The sequence below is a fragment of the Ostrea edulis genome, chromosome 6 (genome assembly GCF_947568905.1).
Source record: "Ostrea edulis chromosome 6, xbOstEdul1.1, whole genome shotgun sequence".
NCBI classification, from domain to species: Eukaryota; Metazoa; Mollusca; class Bivalvia; order Ostreida; family Ostreidae; genus Ostrea; species Ostrea edulis.
This window is the reverse complement of record NC_079169.1, coordinates 55486160-55502046: the sequence shown is the minus strand read 5'-3', so window position 1 is coordinate 55502046 and position 15887 is coordinate 55486160. Positions and strand designations below refer to the sequence as shown.

Below are 15887 nucleotides of genomic sequence, written 5' to 3'. Positions count from 1 at the left end.
TGCCTATTTTTACACTGACTTGATTTGATTGACAACAGTGTGGGACAGAAGCAGCTTTTGTGTTTGGCTCGAGCACTCTTACGGAAGACCAAAATTCTAATTCTGGATGAAGCAACAGCAGCAGTAGATATGGAAACAGATGAACTCATTCAGAATACCATCAAGCAAGAATTCCGTGACTGTACGGTTCTAACCATTGCACATCGACTGAACACTGTTATAGATTATGACAGGTGAGGAAATGGAGGACATTGATGAATTGACAGTTGCTTTTCTGTTCATTTTGAAAGTGATCACATCAAGTTTCAAACTGATCTTTTTTGAAAGAAAAGAGATATGAATAAATTATCATTAGATGGCAATTTATGAACCATAGTACAGCAAGCAGATCTATAGCACATTCAGTAATTTATATTGAGTTTCTACGTATACTTCAATTTTTATTTGGTTTCAGGATCATGGTCTTGGACAATGGTGTAGTGAAAGAGTTTGACAGTCCTCAAGTGTTATTAAAGAAAACAGACAGCCTATTCTATCAACTGGCAAAGGATGCTGGAATTGTCTGAATGCATTGTGAATGTTTTACAATTTGTAAATGGCCAGGTTTTTCCTTTTACAGATCAAAGGGTTTGGAGTTGACAGCGGATGTATCATGCATAGATTTTGTTGTTGTTGATTCTTACTGAAAAGACTTGTCATGCAAGTTCGTATTAATTATACAAAATCTGTTGATTCCTATTATTGTTAGAAAACTGACATATCATTAAATTCTTTTGAGTTTTTCTCTCTGTGCCATAGTACAACTTTTTGACGTTTTGATTATACCGGTTCACTTGGGTGTACATCGTATTTTTTTTTCTCATGTGGTGATTTTATGATATATTTTACAATATCATTTCAGTTGATAATTGATGGTACATATACATTATAGTTGAATAGCTTATAATCAACATTTAATCTGCCATCAGTCCTAATATCTAAATTACATATTCTGCAAAATTTGTCCCAAAGATGGCGTCTCATGAGATTATCCATTAGCTCTCTGTGTTAATTTTCATTGCTTTTATTGTCTCCTTTGAGAAACTGCTAAAACTAATTAGCCATTGTATATGTAATTATTCATATTTTGGAGCATGTTTTTATACAGCGACATTTATTGTGTATGAGATTTAGATGCAAACTTGGCCAAAAAAAAATCTGATCTGGGAGTTGTACAACGTAGAATCAGATACAGTGTATAGCAGAAGAGAAAAGAAGTCCGATGATAAATCTTAATTTTGAGCTTGCATGGACATATTTCTTTGAGTTGTTGTGGTAGGTGTACATGGGTACTGGCACTGGCCATAGACAATAGATGAAAGAAAAATGGCGATATACTTGTATTCTTGTACCTTGTATATAATCATAGAGATTTCATTATATGAACGAGTATGTTGCAAGTTTCTCAGCCGAAAATTGTTCATACCAATGATAGATCCTTCAGTTTTTCATTGGTTAAGCCAAGAAGAGATCGAACATTTGGTTTTATCATTGGTCAAAAACATTCAGTTTTGATATTGGTCAAGCCAAGGATGGATCTAGGAATACGTAGAATATTTTTGGTGGAAGATTTATAATCATCACTTTGTGAATTGTTTGAAATATTTTTTCTTTGTCACTCTTGCATAATGTATATTGGAATTATATCTTGTCTTGTCTTTTGTGTCATTTTTTTTCGAGTTTATACAGAGTATTTACGTTTATCATTACATGTGTTATACATTCATGTAGAATATTTAACTCAAGAAACGTTTGAAAAAATTAAATGTATAAAACATTATTGTGTTCTCCTGTGTGAGTAAAAACATCCTGATGTGTCTCTATGGACATGTTTACAGCAACTACTTGTATGCGCATGCAAATTATGCAAGAAAAGCTTTTTCTTTGCATTTTCATCTAAATTATCCAAAACTTTTAGAATGTTTTACTACTTTACGATATGTTTATTGTAATTTTGAGCAATGTATGATGTTTAAAAAGGTGATATCATTTGATTTTCATATTCCCTATACATTGCTCTCAGAGATGTGCACGGGTTCAATCTAGCTTGAAAACCACTCAGGTGTAACAATCGCATTTGGTCTATATTCCAGTGGAGTAAAATGGGCTCTTATCAGGAAGGGATAAACTTGGATATACATATATGTACGTAAATAAAAAGTCATGTCAGCTTTAATCCTGGACTCAACCATAAGTGATACCTAAAGCCACGATTTGAATTTGAACAACATCCTACACTATGTCACAAAGTTACACAGGTTTTATCATTTTGAAAGAATTTTCAAATCTCTATACTATTTTCATATCTGCATCAACCGACATGGAATTGTTGTATTTAAGGTGACTCCTACCACATTTTATTTAATGGCTCATTAAAGCTCCCAATACAAAGTATGATTTCACCATCGAAAAAGTCTCGGGGTATTTTATATGATTTTTTCGGAATGATAAAAATGGTGGTTTCTTTGCAAATGAGAGATTTTTGTGGAATTATTTCGCTATGATGTGATGCCTGATATGATATATCAGACAAATATATATTAAAAAAGAAATTGAAATGAATTGGCCAAAATTCAGGAATATTGAGATTTTTTTTTCAAATTTGAACCAAGCCCGATCAGAATAATAAAAAGTGGTCATGGGGAACATTTTAATCAGAAAACTGCAATCCCTAGTGGGATGGTTATATATTGTTTAGCATTCCTCTTCGAGAATTTTTCACTCGTATGGAGATGTCACCATTGCCGGTGGAGGGCTGCAAAATTTAGACCCATGCTCGTCGCTTACGGCCTTTGATATTTTTAGCTCACCTGAGCTGAAAGCTCAAGTGAGCTTTTCTGATCACCCGTACTCCGGCGTCCGTCCGTCCGTCTGTCCTTCCGTCCGTCTGTCCGTCTGTAAACTTTTCACATTTTCAACTTCTTCTCAACAACCACTGGGCCAATTTCAACCAAAGTTGGCACAAAACATCCTTAGGTAAAGGGAATTCTAAATTGTTAAAATAAAGGGCCAGGCCACCTTCCAAGGGGAGATAATCAAGAAAAGGTAAAAATAGGGTAGGGTCATTAAAAAATCTTCTTCTCAAGAACCACTGGGCCAGAAAAGATGAAATTTATAGATAAGCTTTATTAGGTAGTGAAGATTCTAAATTGTTAAAATCATGGCCCCCGGGGGTCGGATGGGGCCACAATAGGGGGTCAAAGTTTTACATACAAATATATAGGGAAAATCTTTAAAAATCTTCTTCTGAAGAACCACTGAGCCAGAAAAGCTGAGATTTATATGAAAGCTTCCTTATATAATGCAGATTCTAAATTGTTAAAATCATGGCCCCCGGGGGTCGGATGGGGCCACAATAGGGGGTCAAAGTTGTTTTTGGTTTTTTTCTTCTTTTTTTTCGTTTTTTTTTTTTTTTTTTTTTTTTGATATAGTGCAGATTCAAGTTCGTTAAAATCATGGACCCCGGGGATTGAATGGGGCCTCAAGGGGGGCATCAAAGTTTTACATACAAATTTATAGGAATAATCTTTTAAAATCTTCTTCTCAAGAACCACTGAACCAGAAAAGCTGAGATTTATATGAAAGCTTCCTGATATAGTGCAGATTATAAATTGCTAAGATCATGGCCCCCGGGGGTCGGATGGGGCCACAATAGGGGGTCAAAATTTTACATACAAATATATAGGGAAAATCTTTAAAAATCTTCTTCTGAAGAACCACTGAGCCAGAAAAGCTGAGATTTATATGAAAGCTTCCTTATATAATGCAAATTCTAAATTGTTAAAATCATGGCCCCCGGGGGTCGGATGGGGCCACAATAGGGGATCAAAGTTTTACATACAAATATATAGGGAAAATCTTTAAAAATCTTCTTCTCAAGAACCACTGAGCCAGAATAGCTGAGATTTATATGAAAGCTTCCTGATATAGTGCAGATTATAAATTGCTAAGATCATGGCCCCCGGGGGTCGGATGGGGCCACAATAGGGGGTCAAAGTTTTACATACAAATATATAGAAACAATCTTTAAAAATCTTCTTCCCAGAACCACTAAGCCAGAAAAGCTGAGATTTATATGAAAGCTTTCTGATATATAGTACAGATTCTAAATTGTTAAAATCCTGGCCCCTGGGGGTCAGATGGGGCCACAATAGGGGATCAAAGTTTTACATACAAATATATATGAAAAATCTTTAAAAATCTTCTTCTCAAGAACCACTAAGCCAGAAAAGCTAATATTTACATGAAAGCTTTCTGACATAGTGCAGATTCAAGTTTGTTCAAATCATGGCCCCTGGGGTAGGATGGGGCTACAAGGGGGGATCAAAGTTTTTCATACAAATATATAGGGACATTCTTTTAGAATCTTCTTCTCAAGAACCACTGAGTCTGAAAAGCTGATATTCACATGAACAGCTTCCTAACATAGAGCAGAGCTAAGTTTGTTCAAATCATGGCCCTCTGTTGTAGGATGGGGCCACAATAGGGGATCAAAGTTTTACATACAAATATATAGGAATTTTTAAAAAAAAAATCTTCTTCTCAAGAACCACTGAGCCAGAAAAGCTGATATTTACATGAAAGCTTTCTGATATAGTGCAGATTCAAGTTTGTTCAAATCATGGCCCCTGGGGGTAGGATGGGGCCACAAGGGGGGATCAAAGTTTTACATACAAATATATAGGAAAAATCTTCAAATATCTTCTTCTCGTGAACCATTGGGCCAAAGAAGTTCACATTTACAAGAAAAATTTCTGACATAGTGTAGATTCAAGTGTGCGAAAACTATGGCCTCCAGGGGTAGATTGGGGCCATAATAAGGACTACGGTTTTACATGCAAATATATATAGAAAGTCTTCTGATATGGACCAAGGTGACTCAGGTGAGCGATGTGGCCCATGGGCCTCTTGTTTTGAGAAGGTGTTAAATAGCTATAGGTCACATGAATGACTCGGGTAACTAAATATGTTTATAAGATACTATACTGAGTTCATTTAAGACTTTTAAAAACTATCGAAGAACAGAACTTTACGCTTTTTTTTTTGTATGTTCCGTAAACGGCTACTCAAGTAGTAAGATATTACCATTTTTACAAGGGAGAGAAATGCAGTGAATCTCTAATATTCACCTTTAGATGAATATTTTTAGGATTTCTAGTTGCATTTGGCCCTGTGATATTGCACATGTAGAAGATTTTTAAAAGTCGTCAATGCATTTTCACTATTTCTCTATTATATCTACTTATAGAAGGGCGTGACCCTTCGATTTAACAAACTTGAATCCCCTTTTTGCTTTGTGCCAAGTTTGGTTGAAATGGGCCCAGTTTGAAAAAGTCGAAAATGTGGAAAGGTTACTCGACTTATTGCACTACAAATCTCACCATGTTGATATTTTTATAGTAACACAGGCCCTTCCGATATACCTAACACGACAATCGTGTGACACTGTGCCAGTTCTACTAACTGTTCTGCAGATCTCTCCGTTTATTTCTTATCAATAATTACTATCCCGTGGTCGCATTAGCGTAGCTCTGTTATCACTGCAAGCTGTAAAATGAGGATCACGGTTATGCTGTCCCTCGTCATCGGTAAGCCATGCAAGTTTCTTTAACTTTAAAGAAACACTTTAAATTCTAGATAAGCAATTCATAAAAAAATATCTCATTAGTTCTTCAACTTTGTCTGAGCTGTTTTAAAGTTCTCTCGTATAATACTAAACTGTCGTGCAGATCCTTGACACAAGACCAGACTGATTGTCACGACCTTGAAGTCATGGTTAAAAAAGATTTTTTTTATCGAGCCATATTGGATGTTTATGCGTAGCTAATGGGGAGATGGTTTTTCATAACCTTGAACCAAAGTCTGTCAGTCAAGATCAAAGTCACTGCTTAATTTCTTTGTCTGGCTCATAACCTTGTAATGGCTCATATTTGCATACTGTTTTGGATAGCTTAGGGCTTGACCTTAAATCACGGTTAGTTTGTTAGGTCATTGTTAGTTTAAACAATATTTCATTCATTCTTCATATATGCATTCATGATTATAAAGTACAAATATGAGACAAAGATTGGAAACCATTTTAATCCCTCTCTTCTTTAACGTCAAGGTTCTTATCAAAACGTTGAAAAATTTGTGAGGGTAACATTAGATGCTTAAACATGGCACAAATATTACTTGTGATCAGATGGCATGTTATAACTCTGGTCCAAGATCATATTGATAAGGTAGGTAGGAGAAAACGTTAAATATTATTGATAATGTAGGTGGGAGAAAACGTTAAATATTATTGATAAGGTAGGTAGGAGAAAACGTTAAATATTATTGATAAGGGAGGTAGGAGAGAGCGTTAAATATTATTGATAAGGTAGGTAGGAGAAAACGTTAAATATGCTTTGGATTGGATAATTTTTGTAAGGATATTGCATTTACCAGAAGTAATTGTAGCACAGCTTTAGTTTTTCTTTTGCTGTAGTCTAGTGATTAGGGAATCGCTTTGCAACCGGAAGTCGCCGGTTCTATTCTTGATCACGTGGCCGTGCTAAACCTAACGCGGTGACTGTTCCTTCGCCAAGCGCCCGTCATTTGAGATAAATGTTACTGGTCTTTCGAATACGACCTCAGAAACGGAGGTTCCGTGTTCCAGTAGGCGTTGGCATGATAAAGAATCGCGTCTATTCGGGTATAGGACGCATCCATCCAAGTCACGCGTCTGTCCGCGGGTATAGGACGCATACATCCAAGTCACGCGTCTGTCCGGGTATAGGACGCATCCATCCAAGTCACGCGTCTGTCCGGGTATACATCCAAGTCACGCGTCTGTCCGGGTATAGGACGCATCCATCTATACACGCGTCTGTCCGGGTATAGGACGCATACATCCAAGTCACGCGTCTGTCCGGGTATAGGACTCATACATCCAAGTCACGCGTCTGTCCGGGTATACATCCAAGTCACGCGTCTGTCCGGGTATAGGACGCATCCATCTATACACGCGTCTGTCCGGGTATAGGACGCATACATCCAAGTCACGCGTCTGTCCGGGTATAGGACGCATACATCCAAGTTACGCGTCTGTCCGGGTATACATCCAAGTCACGCGTCTGTCCGGGTATAGGACGCATACATCCAAGTTACGCGTCTGTCCGGGTATACATCCAAGTCACGCGTCTGTCCGGGTATAGGACGCATACATCCAAGTTACGCGTCTGTCCGGGTATACATCCAAGTCACGCGTCTGTCCGGGTATAGGACGCATACATCCAAGTCACGCGTCTGTCCGGGTATACATTCAAGTAACGCGTCTGTCCGGGTATAGGACGTATACATCCAATATCTGCCCGGGTATAGGACGCACACATTCATTGTAGATTATTGATGAAAGGGGTATATAATCCAGAATACATCTGTACATATTGACTTGTTTATTTTTAGAATAAAAATATCTAAGTCACTAATAATTTTATTGATTTTTTTGATGATTTCTTATCAATTTACACGATCATATGTTTGAATCTTGGCTTGATTACGGGCCTATCCAAGTTACAAACCCAAACAATTTTCATTGACTTGAATGCTAACCAACATGCTATTCTTATTGACGGGGCGTGCCGTTCTTCCTTGACTTGTATGCTAACCCACATGCTATTCTTATTGAAGGGGCGTGCCGTTCTTCCTTGACTTGTATGCTAACCCACATGCTATTCTTATTGAAGGGGCGTGCCGTTTTTCCTTGACTTGTATGCTAACCCACATGCTATTCTTATTGAAGGGGCGTGCCTTTCTTCCTTGATGTTTGTTTATGGTGACGGCCACGATTATGATCACAATTATCATCGTAAGTTGTTACGGAATATTTTTTTTGCACTACCAATAGTGATTTAAATTTTCCTCTATTTCCTGGGGAAATGAATTCATTGATTTATGATAACCAGAACATTTTCTTCATCTTGAAGTATCTTAAAGACATAACTGTTGGGACAAAGGTATACAGTCAAAACTGTTCTAGTGGCAACTAGAAATTAACGACCACTCCCGACCAACATCCATTTTCAAGCCCCTCCCCGATGATTTTTCCGAAACATTTTACTCAAATAATCGTCAACTCGCGTAACGCGACCGACGACTTTTGAAATCCTCAGTCTTTTCTTTCTCCTCCTTTTGCCCCTTTCCTGGTTTTTCCTTCCTTTTCTTTCTCCCTCCACCTCCTCTCTTCTTTTCTCCGTTTTCCCCTCCCCATCCTTCCTCCATATCCTTCCCTCCCGTTTTCCTTTCTACGCCTCCTTCATTCATCTATTTCTTCCTCTGCATCCTTCCCTCCTCTCTTCTTTCCTCCGCCTCCTTCCCTACTTTCTTCCTTCCTCCACCTCCTTCCTTCCACGCCTCCTCTCTTCCTTCCTCCGTATCCTTCCCTCCCTTTTTCCTTCCCCACCTCCTCTTTTCTTTCCTCTGCCTCCTTCCCTCCTCTTTTCCTTCCTCAACCTCCTTCTCTCCTCTCTTTTTTCCTCCACTTCCTTTCCTCCCATTTTCCTTTCTCCGCTTCCTTCCTACCTTCCACCGCATCCTTTCCTCCTCTCTTCCTTGCTCTGCATCATTCCTTCCCGTCTTTCTTCCTCCGTCTCCTTCCCTCCACTTTTATTTCTTCTGCATCCTTCACTTCCCTCTTCCTTCCTCTGCATCCTTTCCTCCTCTCTTCCTTCCTTTGCATCCTTCCTTCCCGTCTTTCTTCCTCCGCCTCCTTCCCTCCATTTTTGTTTCTTCTGCATCATTCGCTTCCCTCCTCCTTTCTCCCCTCCATCTCTTTCCCTTCTCTCTTCCTTCCTCCGCATCCTTCCCTCTCTCTTCCTTCCTTCGCCTACTTCCCTCCTATCTTCCTTCCTTTGCCTCCTTCTGTCCTATCTTGCCCTCTTTCTTCCCTCCTCCCATTTCCATCCTTCTCCCCTTCTCTCCTCTACGCCACACTTCCCTTCTACCCTTCCCTTTTATACTCGATCGCAGTTTACTCTCGCAACAATGTTTACACACAAGTCTTAATTTTCATTCTTTCTACCCTTTTACATACACTCATTTCTAATACAACAACTGCCTTTGTAACTGTAACACATTTTCAATCTTATTCAGTATTAAACTATCCTGCCAAAGTCAATGAAATTCTAATTAAAGTGCTGGAAACAATCTATCGTTTTGTATAGCTTTAGAAATAAATTTTCACGTAGGAAGACACTTTGTGATAAAAAGACATTTGTTTAAGTTTGTTTGACACGGCGTCCCCTTTTTATATCTATCAGACTAACACTCAGATATAATTAATTTCGTAAAAGCAGACAACAAAAATTCATCTCAAGGTCAAACATTACAATGTACAAAATGACTAGAAAGAATTAATGACTTTATAGAATACCGAGGTTCAAAGCATACAGACAGTATAACAGATTTGATAAAAAAAAAATATTGATTGATAAATATAACACTAAATATTGATATTCATATATCAGTTAGAACAGTTAGGAATTGACAGTAAAATATGAACTTTTGGAAAATAAACATATACGATGGAAATTTCAATAGAAGAAGGCATCGAATCCAACCAGCCAAAATGTTTTCCCTGTCGAAGTAATCCTCTTTATATGCCAACTGAATAATGTAAAAACACAGAGCAAACCATATACGAGTACCATCTAATAATCATGTTAGAATTTTGAAATCACATACACATTGTACCTGTAAGTCATGAGAGTGTGTGAAGAAACTAATCTGAATATCTTGACTGTTGTAGACCATTCCTCCTCCAGTAGTTACTGTAATCGTGATTCCGACTGTACTGGCTGCCATAGTTACCAGTCTGGCCATTGTTCCAATAATCACTGTACCTGCATAGGTAAAAGGATCCTTATTTTGCCTTGAACTAGAATGTCGATCATTGGATGAATTACGTCATGTGACTGCCATGAGAAAGGTGAAGATAACGAATAGTGATCAATCTCATAACTCCTACAAGCAATACAAAATAGATAGTTGGACAAACACGGACATGTGTATTTTTATAGACAGTCGGTAAGAAATCTATCTGCGGCGAATATGTGGAAAACATTCTGAAATATGGAGATCGTCTGTTGTGTTTGTCCATGAGTAAAACAATGAACTGTTTTGTAATTACTGACTGTCTATGGAAATGTATCGAGTTGATAAAACCCCAAAGACGGCAAGTAAAGTACCGGAACTTTCAAAGCTAATTGTAATGCACAGCATCAAATCAGCCGTTCAAATTTTAAGCCCTCTAGAGTGTTTCCAAGGAAACGCACAGGAATTGAAATATACATTGATTTATCTAGAAATGGAAACAACTTTTAATACTCGCTTTATAAAAAGGCATTAATAACATCTTTTATATAAGCATTCATACTTTCATTTATATAATCAAAGTACTTAAAGTACTCGTGGGAGTTGAACATTGTGGAAATTCAGTTAGAACAGACAGCACTGGAAGGGGAGGGGGATAAATGACTGAATATTATCATGATTTTAGATACAAATCAACTGTTGTTGTTTTTCAAAGCGTTACAACAGCAAACATGGATAATGGAAGGCCCATGGACCACAACGCTCCTCGAGTAACTGAAGTCGTGTTGTTGTTTTCTAGAATTTCACCCCTTTATATTCTCATGAAAAATGTGACCACATATTATGGCCCAAACATTCAAATCAATATGGTTATCAATGCCTTGCAGTTATGAAGAAGTTTTTCCCCTGTATATATACATTCAAGTTTAATCCTAGATATAGCTAATTCTAAGGATTCATTACTTGAAAAGGTAGTCCAATATGCTAAACTGTCACCTGAGTATACTACAGTCCTGTAGAGGATCAATGGAATGGTAAATAATTGTATAATAACTCAAAATAAATGAAATGCAAAAAAATTAAAAATTGTCGGGCATCGGAAATGCACAAGCCGAGTTGCGCAAGGAATGGGCATAGAGGGAACCGGCAGAAAAGTTTTCAAGAATTATCAAGCAGGGAGCAAAATTTTGCGTACATAAATTTCAGCCGACTTAAATCCTTTGTGACCTTGACCTTTAACCCTTGACCAAAATCAATAGGCTTCTTTGTCTCATCAAGGGCGATAATCCATCTAAGTTCAATTGAGATCCTATAATTTGTTAAAAAATTATAGTGCCGAAAACAAAATTTTCTCCAAATTTCAGTCTATTTATAGCCAGTGACCTTGACCTTTGACCTAGTGACCCCAGAATCGATAGGCTTCCTCATCTTACTGAGGGTGACAATCCATTTAAGTTTGAATGAGATCCTATAATTTGCTCAAGAGCTATGGTGCGGAAATGAAATGTTGATGCGTGCCCGCCTGCCCGCCCAAAGGCACTTCATCAGATCATAAGCCGAGTTCGACTTCATCGCAACTCCGCTAAAAATGAAACACTAGTCAAATAATGTTATTTATTGCCAAGGTATTTGGGATATTATACTGTGGCTCAAACAGGGGGTGAATGAACCTGACAGTATGGAAAGCATATAGTGGAATCAGACTTGTGATGCTGGAAATATATAGTGATTAATAAACTATACATGTACAAGATCCATAACTATTTTTTTTTCAGTTTGTGAGGGAGAATCCTCATGTCTCTTTCATCAGTAGACAAATAAACAATGTGTTTTGACCAGAGCAATTTCCAATCCTTTTTGCAGCATAAATTCAACATTGTGGCAACTGGGTTAAACTTTGATAGTGAAGTAATACATGGCAGCACCTTATCCCATGCTCGTAAAATTTCTGTTTGACACACACTCATGACATCCACTCAAACATTACAGAGTGCAGCAAAATCCCATTGTAATAGGGGATTCAAAATGGATAACTGGTACAAAATATGGTACATACTATTCAAAAAGGATAATGAATTTGACATATTGATGTCTTGGAAAAGGAAATTCTGACATCGGGGCTCTAAGCGTTTTCAAACATTGTCATTTGATAAAAGTGTTCTACATTTTTAAAAATAGAGATTAATATGTCTTTACATACATAGGTGAGAAAGTTTCCATTATTCCTAGTCGAGACATACCATGTATGCGCAAAAAATTCATAAACAAATATCACACTACTCACGTAGAAAATGTGGACCTTACCGTCATCAAGCGCAGCGAAACACGCCAGTAATGAATAAGGTACACTCATTTTGTATCTATTTTGTGACTTTCTTTATTAAAAGGAACAGTTCTCTAATGTGTAACGTGCAATTACTACGTAATTCAATAACTTGAAGCATGAAGCAGTTTCACTTTGCCACCGGATATAAGAAATTTTATTTCGTATTTCGATCCCAATCGAAAGTTGTTGACTGGGAATGACGTGTTTTAATTCAATCTACATGTAACATCAAGCATCTTTTATATCACATTAAAAAAAACCCAAATATATACACATACACAATGTTGTAGAGTTATTTCTTGTAAATTTTCTGAGGTTTCGCACCATATTCGATATTTCGCGCCACGGTGTCAATAGGGCTTGTGTGCAGTTGTCGTTCGTTTCCCTATCAATGTTTATAGGTGACGCTGCGCTACAAAGGACAATTTTCAACCTTATCTTTTATTTTTCTATGTCTATCAGTATCAATTTGATCGAAATCTTGTATTCAAATTGACTTGAATACAATATCATTGCATTTATTTACATGTCAATTATCAAAATTAGATTAATTCAGAAAAGTTACATGGATTATTTAATGGCGGATGTTTATAAAAGTTTATGTTGATTTACCTAGGAGTAAATCAGCTGACACAGAACCCCCGTTGACGACCACTATACAAATCAATACAAATTACTGCGCAGAAAAGTGCGTGATGACCCAGGGAGATTGAACATAGTTCAACTCCCAAAAACAATTGCGTGATTTTCAAAAATTACTAATGAATGAAATATCATTCAAACATGCAACGTGGAAGTTTTAAGTGCATTATCATAAACACACCGATTGATTGATTATATATTGTTTAACGTCCCACTCGAAAATTTTTCCTCATATGGAGACGTCACCATTGCCGGTGAAGGGCTGCCAAATGTTGGCGTACGCTCGGCGCTTACGGCCTTTGAGCAGGAAGGGAGATGAAAAGTGCTTGAAATTAGACAGATTTGTTTCGAGTAACGGGTGCAAACTTTTGCTAGATGAATGTACATCTACCGATACATTCTGCATTTTCTATTTATTCTTTATTCAGGCAATAACATACATCTAAGCAGCACATTAAATGATCCAAGCATCACATGTTTGCCACAATATTATGTATCACATATGATTTATCACTATTTTGATACACGGGTGGTATTTTATCACAGTTTGTATCACAGATACTATCACATTGTATGGCAGATGGTATCACATAATTGAATATTTCAAATATTATGAAAGACACTAAGAATTGTAAACAGATATTCTGTAAAAGATAATTTTATCACTTATTTAAAATATTGTCTGGGATAACTCATAAAGGTCAATTTAAATTGCTTATTTCCAAAGGGGCCCCTTGATGGTAAACATTTACTATATTTCATTTTAAAATACATGTCAATTTGTTGGAAAAATTTATGTAAATTATGGTAATCAAATTGCCTGAATAACATGATGCCTAATAAACATTTAGGTAAGTTAACATTTCACTATTTACATGACCAGTTGAAAAATATAATGAAGTTCACTTAGTAATAAAAATGAAAAAAAAATCAAAATTGTTCTTGAGTGCACCTTGATGGAATTCGGTCCATGATTACTCTCATAGTAAGGGTATAAAAGAGTTGCACAATTCCACAGGGCACATAATCTGATCCTCAACACGGCACATCTTAGTATTGTCTATCATATCTGTTAGAAATGATTTATTAGTATGAATGTCTTGCATAAATGTACACTTATCGTTGTTTTTTATTTCCTATATACGATGTACACTTACCGTTGATTTTTATTTCCTAATCAGATGTACACTTACCGTTGATTTTTATTTCCTAATCAGATGTACACTTACCGTTGATTTTTATTTCCTAATCAGATGTACACTTACCGTTGATTTTTATTTCCTATATAAGATGTACATTTACCGTTGTTTTTTATTTCCTAATAAGATGTACACTTATTGTTGTTTATTATTTCTTAATAAGATGTACACTTACCGTTGTTTTTTATTTCCTATATAATATGTACACTTACCGTTGTTTTTTATTTCCTATATGAGATGTACATTTACTGTTGTTTTTTATTTCCTATATAATATGTACACTACCGTTGTTTTTTATTTTCTATATGAGATGTACACTTACCGTTGATTTTTATTTCCTATGTAAGATATACACTTACCGTTGTTTTTTATTTCCTATAGGAGATGTACACTTACCGTTGTTTTTTATTTCCTATATAAGATGTACACTTACCGTTGTTTTTTATTTCCTAACAAGATGTACACTTACCGTTGTTTTTTATTTCCTAACAAGATGTACACTTACCGTTGTTTTTTATTTCCTATATGAGATGTACATTTACTGTTGTTTTTTATTTCCTATATAATATGTACACTACCGTTGTTTTTTATTTCCTATATGAGATGTACACTTACCGTTGTTTTTTATTTCCTATATGAGATGTACATTTACTGTTGTTTTTTATTTCCTATATAATATGTACACTACCGTTGTTCTTTATTTCCTATATAAGATGTACACTTACCGTTGTTTTTTTTATTTCCTAATAAGATGTACACTTACCGTTGTTTTCTATTTCCTATATGAGATGTACACTTACCGTTGTTTTTTATTTCCTAATAAGATGTACACTTACCATTGTTTTTTTATTTCCTATATGAGATATATATTTACCGTTGTTTTTTATTTCCTATATGAGATGTACACTTATCATTGTTTTTTATTTCCTATATGAGATGTACATTTACTGTTGTTTTTTATTTCCTATTTAAGATGTACACTTACCGTTGTTTTTTATTTCCTATTTAAGATGTACACTTACCGTTGTTTTTTGTTTCCTATATAAGATATACACTTGCCGTTGTTTCTTTATTTCCTGTAAAAGATGTAAAACTTGTGCGGTACCAATTTTAATGCATCAGATGCGTATTTCGACAAATAATGTCTCTTCAGTGATGCTCAAGCCGAAATTTTGGAATTTCGAAATAACAATAAACTTGTAAGAGCTAAAAGGAAAACTAGAATGCCAAAAACTGGAGCCAAATGAGGGAGATAATCCTTAAATTTTGAAATGAATTTCTAAATTTTATTCCAGCAATTAAATAAACATCCGTATTTTCAAGCTAGTAACGAAGTACTTAGCTACTGAGCTGTAGAGACCCTTGGGGACTAACAGTCCACCAGCAGATGTGCATTTACCGTTGTTGTTTTTTAATTTCAGTATAAGATGTACACTTGCCGTTGTTTTTTATTTCCTATATAATATGTACACTTACCGTTGTTCTTTTATTTCCTATTTAAGATGTACACTTACCGTTGTTTTTTATTTCCTATATAATATGTACACTTACCGTTGTTTTTATTTCCTATTTAAGATGTACACTTACCGTTGTTTTTTATTTCCTATTTAAGATGTACACTTACCGTTGTTTTTTATTTCCTATATGAGATGTACACTTGCCGTTGTTTTTTATTTCCTATTTAAGATGTACACGTACCGTTGTTTTTTTATTTCCTATATAATATGTACACTTACCGTTGTTTTTTTATTTCCTATTTAAGATGTACACTTACCGTTGTTTTTTATTTCCTATTTAAGATGTACACTTACCGTTGTTTTTTTATTTCCTATTTAAGATGTACA

General features: G+C 36.0%; 2 protein-coding genes across 5 annotated transcripts in view; both read left to right on the top strand.

Moving 5' to 3' along the window:
* The window catches only part of LOC125646119 (multidrug resistance-associated protein 1-like), a 30881-nt gene extending 29062 nt beyond the window's left edge, over positions 1-1819 (top strand). Inside the window, exons 28-29 of the mRNA XM_048872274.2 lie at positions 39-233; positions 455-1819. Coding sequence (XP_048728231.2) covers positions 39-233; positions 455-566 — 307 coding nt within the window. The 3' untranslated portion in view covers positions 567-1819. The remainder of the gene's footprint in view (positions 1-38; positions 234-454) is intronic.
* Positions 1820-5538: 3719 nt separating this feature from the next.
* LOC130046419 (uncharacterized) overlaps positions 5539-15887 on the top strand; it is an 18800-nt gene continuing 8451 nt past the window's right edge. For all 4 annotated transcript variants that reach the window (XM_056140103.1, XM_056140105.1, XM_056140104.1 and 1 more), the window contains exons 1-3: positions 5539-5627; positions 7808-7873; positions 9812-9913. In XM_056140103.1, coding sequence (XP_055996078.1) covers positions 5594-5627; positions 7808-7873; positions 9812-9913 — 202 coding nt within the window. In that variant the 5' untranslated portion in view covers positions 5539-5593. The remainder of the gene's footprint in view (positions 5628-7807; positions 7874-9811; positions 9914-15887) is intronic.